We start from the raw sequence: 12,772 nt of genomic DNA on the forward strand, positions 1-12,772 counted from the left end.
ATGCCGTCAAGCTGAAGAATGAGTCCTATTGGGCCTTCTTGGCCTGTGGAACTCTGGAGGCAGCTGATGAGTACAGACAGGCTAAGTGGCATGCGGCTTCAGCTGTCGCCAATGAAAACCTCGGGCATGGGAGGGGTTCGGTGAGGCCATGGAGAAAGACTTCCGGACGGCTTAGAGGCGATTCTGGTCCACCATCCAGCAGCTCAGGAGGGGGAAGCAGTGCGCCATCAACACTGTACACAGTGGAGGTGGGGAGCTGCTGACCTCAATTCGGAACATCGTGGGTCAGTGGAAGGAATACTTCGAAGACCTCCTCAGTCCTACCAACATGTCTTTTGATGAGGAAGCAGAGCTGGGGGACTCAGCGGTGGGCTCTCCAATCTCTGGGGCTGAAGTCGCTGAGGTGGTCAAAAAGCTCCTTGACGGCAAGGCCTCGGGGGTGGATGAGATCTGTCCGGAGTTCCTTAAGGCTCTGGATGTTATGGGACTGTCCTGGCTGACACAACTCTGCAGCATTGCGTGGACATTGGGGACAGTGCCTCTGGATTGGCAGACTGGGGTGGTGGTCCCCCTTTTTAAGATGGGGGACCGGAGGGTGTATTCCAATTACAGGGGAATCACACTCCTTAGCTTCCCTGGTAAGGTCTATTCAGGGGTCCTGGAGAGGAGGGTCCGCTGGATAGTCGAATCTCGGATTGAGGAGGAGTGGTGTGGTTTTCGTCCTGGTTGCAGAACAGTGGACCAGCTCTATACCCTCTTTGGGGTCCTGAAGGAGGCATGGGAGTTTACCCAACCAATCTAAATGGTCTTTGTGGACAGGGAGAAGGCGTTCGACCGTGTCCCCCAGGGGCTCCTGTGGGGGGGTGCTCCGGGAGTATGGGGTACTGGCCCCCTTGTACGAGCTGTCCGGTCCCTGTACGACAGTGTCAGAGCTTGGTCGTATTAATTGGTCGCATTGCCGTAGTAAGTCGGATTTGTTTCCGGTGAGGGTTTAGGCCTCCCTTTATCACTGATTCTGTTCATAACTTACATGACAGAATTTCTAGGCGCAGCTGAGGTGTTGAGGGGATCCGGCTTGGTGGCCTCAGGATTGGGTCCCTGCTTTTTGCAGATGACGTGGTCATGTTGGATTCCTCTGGTCATGATCTCCAGTTCTCACTTGAGCGATTTGCAGCCGAGTGTGAAGCGGCTGGGATGAGAATCAGCACCTCCAAATCTGAGACCATGGTTCTCAGCCGGAATAGGGTGGATTGGCCTCTCCGGGTCGGGAGTAAGATCCTGCCTCAAGTGGAGGAGTTTAAATACCTCGGGATCTTGTTCTTGTGTGAGGGAAGTATGGAGCATGAGATGGATCGGTGCAGCGTCTGCAGTAATGCGAACTCTGCGCCGCTCTGCCGTGGTGAAGAAGAAGCTGAGCCAGAAGGCGAAGCTCTCGATTTACCAGTCGATCTATGTTCCTACCTCACCTGGTCATGAGCTGTTGGTCATGACCGAAAGAATGAGATCTCGTATACAGGCGGCTGAAATGAGTTTCCTCTGCATGGTGGCCGGGCTCTCCCTTAGAGATAGGGTGAGGAGCTCGGTCATCCGGTAGGGGTTCAGAGTAGAGCCGCTGCTCCTCCACATCAAAAGGAACCTGTTGAGGTGGCTCAGGCATCTGGTTAGGATGCCTCCTGGACGCCTCTCTGGAGAGGTGTTCCAGGCATGTCCCTCTGGGAGGAGACCCCAGAGAAGACCCAGGACACGCTAGAGAGATTATATCTTTCTGCTGGCCTGGGAACGCCTCGGGATCCCAGCCGCAGTTGGCAAATGTGGCTGGGGAGAAGGAAGTCTGGGTTTCCCTACTTAGGCTGCTGCCCCTGCGACCCGACCCCGGATAAGCGGCTGAAGATGAAGTTGAATGTCAAAAGACATAAGAAGATAAGTACCGTCATCATTTATTCTTTATTTTCTTTTGAAAACACTTGTGACTTCATTGTAACAATTTAGAAAAACTATTATCAGCAGAGTTTTTGCTCATTAAATTATGTTCTTTGAATGCATGAGCAGTAAAACAGCAATAAAATATGATAACTCTATGTATCAAATTAAAAAAAAAATTGCACCTTTTTTGTGTCAAATGGTTATAACTGTTTATTAACAGGGTATTAAGTCAATATTTGTGTTACATAATAAAAAAAGCAACCGTGAATACAGTTATCAAAAGTACACATAACAGTTAAAATGACATGAAGTAGTCATAGCTGTATTACTGATCTGAGTTTTCCAAGTAAATTTAAATGATAACCATAACCTTTGACATGTATTTAAGAAAAAGTTGAAGTGAAATAGTGGATGAATCTTTATGAGATAAGTAACTATGTGTGCATTAATTATTACAGTTTTATCCATAAATGTCCCATTTAATCTATTTTTTTGTCAGCTTAATTTGTATAGCGCCACTTCACAATAATGTCACAGGGCACTTTACATACATGAATCAACATATACATAATTTCAAGCCAGTTCATACATATCCTATAATAGAAACCAACTGATTGCATCGAATAATGACTTTGATCCAATCCCCCATCTGGAGCATGCACAAGGCGGCAGTGGGAAGGAAAAAACTCCCTTTTAAAAGGAAGAAAACCTCTGGCAGAACCCAGCTCAGGGAGGGCAGCCATCTGCCTCAACTGGTTGGGGTAAAGAGGACAGGAAAGACAGAACAACATGTACAGCTGCACTTATTCAGGAAGACCTGTGAAAAAAGGATAAATAAGTTAGAGACGGCAATATTGGCATATATTTATACATCAATACATTAGAGAAACGGAGCAGGGTACTTTTCAGTGCATCAAGTAACATCCCCATGATGACATAAGTAATGGATGGCTAGACTACCCATAACTATTAAGAGCAAAGAGCATAACCTGGACAGTTGGGTCCCGTACATGCAGACTCCAACTCAGGAGACGCTCATATGTCAACTATAAGAATCATGAAGAAGGAAGGTTTTCAGTTTGATCTTAAAGGTGTGGAGGGAGTCTGCCTCCCGAACCCACAGTGGGAGCCGGTTCCATAAGAGAGGAGCCTGATAGCTAAAGGCCCTTTCTCCCAAAGTACTCTTTGAGATTCTGGGAACCACAAGTAAAACTGCAGTCTGAGACTATTTTGTTTACATGCCTTGTGAAGATTATACGCATTTTTGTGTTGTCAATGGGATATTCACACTCGACTTTATTTCAAACATAAAACAGCGTTTAAACTTTTTCAGAAGTCACATTTTTGCTTCCTTAAAAAAGTCCTCTTGGGCCTAACATAGCCACTTCTCATGTAATGCTAAACCTTGCAATGCTTTACAAATAATGTCAATTGATTTGAATTTGTATGTTGTGTCCTGTCGTGTTTGTTAAGTTTGCTGTCGTCTGATCTGTTTCCTGTTTTGGTTGGTGTATTTTGTTTTGAAGTTCTCACACTTCTCTTATTTCAGGTGTTATGTCCCTCCTGCCTTCGTGTTCTGATTGATTTCACCTGTGATCTATTTCCTCTTGTCTGTATATATATTTTGTGTGTTTTTTTAGTCTGTGCCACATCGTTAAATCCTGATTCAAGAGATGTTCATGCTTACCTGCCTGATCTGAATCCAAATCTATTGGAATAAACCATTTAACTGCTACCTGTCTCAGAAGAGCTCAGCTTAACATTGTATTCATTTAATACACTGACTTTTTTTTTGTCTTGATGCAAGAAACAGAGTTGGGATTTGTTCTTTTTGCAATAGATTGTAATCAAGATCCAAATTTAACTTGTAATCATTTAATATTAAGTCTGTGAGCAACATCTGGAGTTTTATTACAGTTACAAAAAAAGAAGGCCTGACCATGATTAGCCTGAGGATTGAGGTAAATTTCTTCATGTTTATCAGTTTCCTTATGGTTCACTAATGGTTTAATAAAGCAGTTACCGTGCATATGTCCTTGTCATGTCATCCATTCTCCAGCACCATTTGATATTTTTGTATGCAAGATCAAATTTATCAAGTCATAAAGATGATTAAAGTTTATATTTAGCTAAGCTTTCAGATTACATCCATTATTAGGTTAAGTGAATAACACTGGAAATATTCAGTTTCCTGAGATGTGGAGAAAGCAGCAGGTAAAGGGTATCCATTAGGATAACAGTAGCTTTGACTTGTGTCCTACTATAATGGCTAAATAACAGGCTTGCTGCATGTTACCATATTATTATAAGATAACTGGCAACCATAGCTCACAGAGAAATGAAGGTGAAGACCTCTATGGGCCAGCTACATTAATTGGTAGCTACTTCCGGTAGCTGTTTGGTATAGTTTACCATGTTTCAGAAGTGCTGCAGGATAAAACACATTATCTGTATGTATAGTGGTGCCATACTGACCTATGAATCCTATAACCTATAAAACACCTACAATTCATGTTGATGAAGGCGACTTGATATATCAGTTTTTTTTTCACATGGGCAGTCAAGTGTTCTGAACATTGATCTATGAATCATGAAGCCACAAGGTTGAACTTGTTAAAAGATGACAGCATCACCTGCAAACTTATTGCCCTTTTTATTGATTACCTGGAAAAACTTCCATTGCCTTGTTTGAGTTAGCTGTTGAATTTGAAGCAAATCCAATGAATAGAAAATAAGTCTTAGCTCTTAAAAGTAGCACATTTAGGATCAACTTGATCCTGTCTTTAGACATTTTTGTGCAGACCTCTGAATAGGTGCAGCTACACAAGGTTATCTAGTGCATTTGTGTATAAATAATTGTAACCCAAGTTTCTTCAAATGTGTAAATAAAGTTTAAAAAGAAGCAAATAAAATGTGCTGAATGTGAATCTCAAAAATAGGGTGTCACAAATCAGACACTGTGTTTTAATTAATTTAAAATTCATTTTTTATCAGGACATAGTCTATTTGGTCCAGGTTCTGAAAACAAACACAAAAACAAAAACAAAACAAAACAACCACACAAACAAAAAAAAAAAGGAATTTGCAAAACAGTGCACAATTTACTAACTCATGCACGCCAGTTTCCTCCAGCTTTTTTTTTTTAACCACTTAACACTTGCTGGGCTCTGTGTGGGCCACCACTATATTTAAAACATTCATCTTCATCACGCTTGCTGACAGAACCATGCCTGTGTCTGATGCATCTAAAACCACACTGAGTCAAAGCCTGCAAGAATGTCAGTAAGTGAAGAGTGTTTCCACTCAGGTTTGTTTGGTTTTAGCTATCCAGATGAGAAGCATTGTAAAACCCCACAGATCACATTTATGTCGCCTGAAGGCAACAACCTTCACCTCAGAGATGCAGGAAACATTTCCACCAGTTGATAAATGGAAATGTGGTTTGTTAAATGGTTAAAACAGAAACTGTATAGCGCTAGACACTGTGGTTTGCTAATGTTGAGACTTTCTGGACTGTTGCTAGGCAGCAACATAAAATCTTTTGTCCAGCTCATGTAAAGTTTTTTATTTTACAATGTGTTTCAAATCAATGTGTGAGGTGTGTTGAATTTTAAGACAAAGATTTAGTTTAAAAATGTTGTCAAATGTTGTGTCCCTTTCGGCTTTTTCCTCTGAAGGGGCCGCGACAACAAACCATTGTACATTTGAATTGGCATATTTTACACCAAATGCCCTTCCTGATGCAACCTTCTGCATTTATCCTGGCATGGACAACAATTGTGTCCTCCTTGGGGCTACAGCACCGTAGGGGAGCAGGACTCGAACCACAAACTGCTCTATTTAACAGTTTCAGATAAAAAAAAAAGAATATAGCAAAAGAAAAAAATATAGCAAAGTTGAAGCAAATTACAAACTTTACATTAGCTGGACCGACACATTTATCTGTCAATTATCCTTGACTACATGGACAGCAAGTACAAATTCAAACTGCTTGAATTCCTTGTGAACTGTTGAATACAATGCATTGAGACACATTGTAATTTAAACATCTGATGTGAGTCAACTTTCTTTGTAGTTTAAAATGAATAATTTCACTCAGCAAAACATTTCTTTCTGATGAATCTTGTCTTTTGCAAATGTTTTAAAAGACTTGATAGAAAAACAGATTTTCCTTGCAGAAAGTGACCAAACTATAAATGAAGATGTTTCTGTGCTGAGGATATCTGAGCAGTTTCAGTTTTGACAACACAAATAGAAGTGAAACCTTGGGCAGGATTTTCTTTTTTTTTTTCTTTTTTTTTTTTTTTGTTAGTCTGGAAGCTTTCACATAAGTGCTTTTTTATGATTGCCTAATGCACCAAAAGGTCACACTTATTTATGCACACTCAACGGAGTGTAGGCATTACAAAGGCATTGAAAAGCTTTCATTTGCAATTAAAAACATCAGAAAAAAGTGCTGACATCACACTGCAGCTGGTGTTTTGATTCTCAAAAAATAGCATTTAAAAGGTTTTTGCCAGTCCGCCATAATGTGAAGTCAAATGAAAGTTAACTAGATTTCAGTGTAATAGTTTGGCTATGTCAAGAAAAAACTAGTTTTGTCTCAAATAATAGAGTCTCAAATGAGTTTCTTCTAGGCGTGTAAGTCTTGTTTCAAAGGAAAGGCTAAGAAAGAAAAAAAATGTGTGCTTTTTGGCATCAGGCACCATACAAATTATTTAGTACACAGCAAGTGTAAATATATTTCTACTGAATTCACTGATGTCTTTTTCAGTAGAAATGTTGGCCACAGGCCACGACACAGGAAGTGTTTTTTTTTTTTTTTTTTTCCCATTACACTCACACACGAAAAGGTTTGCGTCCCTCATACAGCACTGAAACAATTTTCCATTTGTACCAAAGCTTCCAAGAGTGACCTATGTCAACACTAAAATAACAAACTACGTTTCAACAATTTGTTTTATTTTCTTGAATTTGAGATGACACATCTTGGCCTTTTCTCACAGAAACTTGTGTCTGAGTTGAACTCATAATCTGCCTGCATGTATTCCAGAGTTTATTGCTTTGTTTAGGAGAACAAATTATAGTACAACTGTACCCTGTGCTGAGAATTTTTAGTTCTTTAACATTATTTCCTGGCTTTTCAAGATAAAAAAACAAACAAAAAAAACCTGTTTTTTAATGCAAAGTCAAAAACACAAACAAAAAATGTTAAAATTTATGGATCAGTGTCCTCTAGTTGTAGAACGATTGCAGAATTCCCAGAAAATATAGATTTTACTCGTCGTACCACTAAGATACCACTACGTAAAAATGCATGCACATTTGTAACTCTGTGAATATATAATAATGTTATCTATATCGCTCTCTTTGTCTCTTTTTTCTTTAAAAAAAAAAAAAAGAAAAAAAAAAAAGGGAACACTATAGTAACAAGTTGTAAATCTGAATGATTAAAATATTTTTTATTGAATACTTTGTTCTTTCCATAGTTGAAAGAGGGGTTGTTGCCCTCCCACGGCCTCCTCCACGTCTCCTGATGTACTGGCCTGTCTTCTGGTAGTGCCTCCATGCTCAGCGTAGTGCCTACGCTGACAGACACAGCAAACCTTCTTGCCACAGCTCGCATTGATGTGCCATCCTGGATGAGCTGCACTACCTGAGCCACTTGTGTGGGTTGTAGACTCCGTCTCATGCTACCACTAGAGTGAAAGCACCGCCGGCGGAACTGAGAAGTTGGTCACCACCAGCAGAAACACTCCAATTGCCTATAATTTCCAATGTCTATTCCAATCTCTATAATGTCTATTCCATTTGCACAACAGCATGTGGAATTGATTGTCAATCAGTGTTGCTTCCTTAGAAGATTTTACAGAAGTGACTTGGAGTTACACTGTGTTGTTTAAGTGTTCCCTCTATTAATATATATGTATGTATGTCATTCATTCATTTTCTGAACCGCTTAATCCAATTCAGGGTCGCGGGGAAGCTGGCTTTTGGGCGACAGGCAGGGTACACCCTGGACAGCTCGCCAGTCCATCGCAGGGCCACACAGAGACAAACAACCACTCATGCTCACACTCCTAGGGGCAATTTAGAGTAACAAATTAACCTAACATGCATGTCTTTGGATGGTGGGAGGAAGCTGGAGAACCCAGAGAGAACCTGCAAATACTCTACACGCAAACTCTACACAGAAAAGGCCACTGACTGAACCCCTCACCAGCCAAGGATTGAACCAGTGACCTTCTTGCTGTGAGGCCACAGTGCTAACCACTGTGCCACCGTGCAGCCCATATGTATGTATGATATACATCATGCACGTAGGACAATTAAAGTAAAATAATCTCATGTTGATTCATTCATTCTGGACAATATATTTAAACAAATATAACACCAGTGGATATACCACAATGTAAAAATGTCAGCGTATCATTAACTTGTCGTGTTCGGTGTCGTCTTGGTCTGAAGACATCTAAATGTCAACAGGACGATGAAAAGAGGTGTTTAGAGATGAGCTGTAATGAAGTCAGAACGTTAAGTATTTGATTGATGCTGCAGATGAGTCTTTTTTGCGTTTAATTACCTTGTTAGAGAACAGCATGTTGGATAAATAGTACTTGAACAAGAACAGTAGTACACTTGAATTTAAAACTACAGAGCAAATCAAATTAAGTTGAAATATTTCCTGTATCTGTTCATTCAAATTCTCATTAACTGGTCCCAATAACAATAGTGGCCATCCTGTTACCACTTACATTGTCACACAACTTAACATCGACTTGGCTTTTAATGAAATGAGATATTTTGATGGGACAGCCTCAAACATACTTTCTGAGTAGATCTCAAATTAACACATTAGATTTACACAAAGCATGTCTAAGGAACCACAGTGTTGGTCAGCAGTCTCAGTCCAGGTATTTTTAGAGGTAAGATGTTCAGTTTCTCAGTAAGTACATGATCAATTTACTACCTTGTTCACTCACAGGCTATAGGTGACACATCCTGTGTTTGCTTCCTTGATTTCAGCTCTCAAGACCAACCAGAGAAGAGCATGAACCAGCCATTTATCTGCAGAAAGTGAACAGGTCAGTCTCAGACAGAAAGGGAAGCATCACACCGCTGCATATGAGGCAAGTCAACTTTCTTTTCATTGAAGTTTATATTTTTGTGCCAAATTAGTGCAGGATTTCATGGCATTATTATATTTTGATTACTCAATGGAAATATTTAGTGTGCAAAATGAATATTGAAACTTTGCTTCTATAGTTTTACGAGTGTAATTTAGTTTGAGACAACTTACAGTGCAGGTTTATTTTACAGAAACAATGATAACCATCTACCTGATCTATGCAGCCCTGGCAGCAACATCTCTGGCAAATGGTATGCTGACTTTTCATTCAGCAATATGAACAGAGGGTTTAGTACGCAAATTTAGTTATAAAATTAATTTTTATTTACACAAACACACACACACACACAGAGAAAACATGGAAATGTTTAAAGGTTTATTTTACCTTTCTTTAATGGTTCATACTAACTAGTAGTAAAAAGATAAATTTTATACCAACCTTTTACATTGAAAGTTTAATTTCATTTTGCATCTTTGTTTCTTTTAGGTCCTTTTCAATGCAGTTTTTTAGGATCTGATGAAATTCATCAGTGTATTGGAGCAGTAGGACAGCCACTGATCTTTCATCTCTCAAACAAAACAAATACGGACATCAGGTTGACAAAGGATGGTAGACACCGGATTTTAAAGACAGAGGAAAACAGCAAGGTGAAGGTAGAAGAGGAATATGCAAATAATTCTGAAATCATGTACAACGGAGCATATAAAATAAGTAAGACCTCAAAAAGACATGCTGGAAATTATTTACTGGAAGAATATGGATCTGATGGTCAAAGGTTGAAAAAGATATCTGTGCATCTAAAAGTACAAGGTAGGCAACATCTTTATTCAAATTATTGGTGAATTGTTCCAAAAAAATCAGCATATACTTGTTTATTTAGCCATAGAACCATGCACGTTCATTTAAAAACACCTCAAATGATGTATAAAACTGATTTTACTGTAATTTTTCTGATTTAAACATCAGTTTTCTCCATATACATCTGCTTTTGCAAGTTTGGATGTATTCTTACACATAAATGTGTTGTACGCATCTTGCCTATTAAAAGACACCAGGAAAGTAACATAACTGTTGATGAATATCAGCAATGACAATCTTAAAATCCTTTTTCTCTTGTTGACAACGTTTCACAAAATCACATCTGATTTCACACCCTGCTTTTCTTTTTTCCCTTTTTTAAATTTTTTTATTTATTTTTTACAGATACCGAATCCTACACCCTAAAACAAATAAAATATGCTGACTAGTATGTTACTGGATTTAGTAAGAGTACATTAAATGGAAAGTATATGGTACAGGGAAATATCTGTCTATATCTGTACATCTAGACAAAACACGTTGACCTCTTTTGACCTATGATGAAACACCAATAAGGAAAATACAGTCCATCACCAAACCGTGGATTGGGTCACTTGTACATTTTATTGTGCTTTAGAAACATTATAAACTCTATGATCCTTGAAGTTGTAGCAATTAAAAGGCTGTAAAGTTTACTGCTAAGCTGAACCAATTGCTCGTTTTAATTATTGTTCATGCATGACTTTGTGTTTATCTTGCAGTCCCCGTGTCCAAACCAGTTGTATCTCAGACATGTTTGTCACCTGAAGCGATGGAAATAACCTGCTCCTCTGAGGGAGATGAAGCAGAGTTTATTTTGACTTTGGATGATCTATTAATCGATAAAATCAGAAAGCATGGCCAGCCTCAGATCGAGAGCACAGCTAAAGAATGTGGTGTTTCCACCAACTTACGCGGGCAGCTAGTGGGACAGCTCAGATGCCAAGTTCAGAACGATGTCAGCAAAGATGAAGCAGCAATACACCTGACACGCTGCAACGGTACAGTATTTAAAAGGATGCTGCTATTCATTCATTTATTTTCTACACCACTCAGTCCACTTCAGGGTTGACGGAAAGCAGAAGGTTATCACGGCACAAGTAGCCAATCCATCACAGGATGTTGCTTCAAAGATTCTTATCTATAACTGATGTGTGGTCATATGTTCCCTTGGAGAGAATACATATTTATTTAATTACAATAATGAGGGAATCTGTGTTTTGGGATCTCATACTGACATGTTGAATTATTTTCATGTTTAAGAGTACTTGCACACCTCAGAAACTGTTGACGTATGTGAAATGAAAAAAAAAAAAAAAAAAAAAATAATAATATTGACAAGCTTCTTCCAAACTTTTCTGTAATTCTATTCAACACTAATGTTTGTGTCCACTAGGTCTTCGTGACGTTGAGGTGGCTGTGATAGCAAATGTTGCCACTCTCTCTGTCTTTGCAACCTTGAGTTTTATTTTAATTAAACTTTGCAAAAAGTCAAGACCCACAGCAGTCAGTGAAGGTATGAGAAACATGTAAAGATTTAGCTTCAGAAGGGAATAAAAAAAACTAAAAGTAACATTTATCATTGTTTTATTTCCCACAGGTGGCTCTGAAGGTGAAATTATCTACTCAGATGTTGGGATCATTAAAAATACAAGTAAATCTGGACGTGGATTAGCAAGCAGGGCAAGATAAGTTCTTTGTGTGCATATATTTTCAGTTTTTATCTTTCAGTAAAGAGGAACTTGTTATAAATGGCTTGTGAACGTTTTGATTGTCTTTTTTTCTGTTTTTGTGATATCATTGGGATACTTATGGCTCCCTGAGATCTTTGGCATAATTTTTTTTTTCATTGTGGAAATTTACATAAAAATGATAGCAATCAAGTGTTTCGGATGCATGCACACTGGCTTTAGTTAAAAACAAGACAAAAGATGCTGCCATGGGATTTATTTCCTGCACCGTTTGTTTCTAAAACTTGCACTTAGAAGAAGATTGTTAATGTTTTAGATTGTGTTTTGTTTTTTTGTTTTTTAAACACAGAATTATCACCATTTGTAATTCTTATTGCAACAATTACAAAATGTAAACAATTAAGGGCAAAATGGATAAAATGTTAGTAGTTTATTATTTTGAAATAAATTGCATTTCATGTCTGATCTAAATTTGTGTAGTTATTTCAGTATTTATTTCTTAACTTTCATTGAATTGAAGGGGATAGTGTTACTAAACTAGAGAAACGGTGTGTAATCATTACTTACTCCTTAAAAATTTTTGAACATTAATAAACTATTTTTCTTTTTTTTTATTTTGATTGCCAATCACCAAAGAAAATGCTGTGTTGTTTGCTTGGGATCATAGACTTGGGCAAGTTTGCACACATCCAGTTACGCACAAAAATGATTAAGACATATACGATGACAAAACAAGAGAATATAAAGGTAGTATCTTATAAATGGAAATACAGACATTACTTTTCCCTCTCTGGAGAATGTTAAATCAAACAAAGACAGAAACTTACAGATAAGTTTCTCCACATGAATTGTAAGCTGTTCTAAGGTTCCTTTCACCTCCACAGCTTCTCCAAAAGTTATCAAGAATGCTCATCTTGATGACAAAAACCCAGAATCACCTAGAATCAGTGAGAACAGACAAATTGGACAGTTTATTTTTTAAGCAGAAGAAACAGAAACATGAGAAATTATGGATCTGACAAAAAGTGTTCCTGGACAAAAGTTAGAAACAAAACATCAGACAGTAGGGCTGTGACGATATGTTTTCGTCCAGATTAGATTCAAATCCGATTCTTTTGGGTGCCGATTTAATTTAAATTACGATTCTCACGATTACTCAATATTTTTTATTTTTGTAGACTTAAAACAAAC

General features: G+C 38.5%; 1 protein-coding gene across 1 annotated transcript in view; it reads left to right on the plus strand.

The window, feature by feature from the left end:
• LOC306761718 (sodium-dependent phosphate transport protein 2A-like) overlaps nucleotides 1-12,563 on the plus strand; it is a gene marked incomplete at both ends in the record, with an annotated part of 24,421 nt that extends 11,858 nt beyond the window's left edge. The window contains 4 exons of the mRNA XM_079247988.1: nucleotides 10,613-10,891; nucleotides 11,287-11,406; nucleotides 11,491-11,544; nucleotides 12,466-12,563. Coding sequence (XP_079104114.1) covers nucleotides 10,613-10,891; nucleotides 11,287-11,406; nucleotides 11,491-11,544; nucleotides 12,466-12,563 — 551 coding nt within the window. The remainder of the gene's footprint in view (nucleotides 1-10,612; nucleotides 10,892-11,286; nucleotides 11,407-11,490; nucleotides 11,545-12,465) is intronic.
• Nucleotides 12,564-12,772: the final 209 nt, after the last annotated feature.

This window comes from Telmatherina bonti (assembly GCF_933228915.1).
Source record: "Telmatherina bonti genome assembly, chromosome: 10".
In the NCBI taxonomy this organism is placed as follows: Eukaryota; Metazoa; Chordata; class Actinopteri; order Atheriniformes; family Telmatherinidae; genus Telmatherina; species Telmatherina bonti.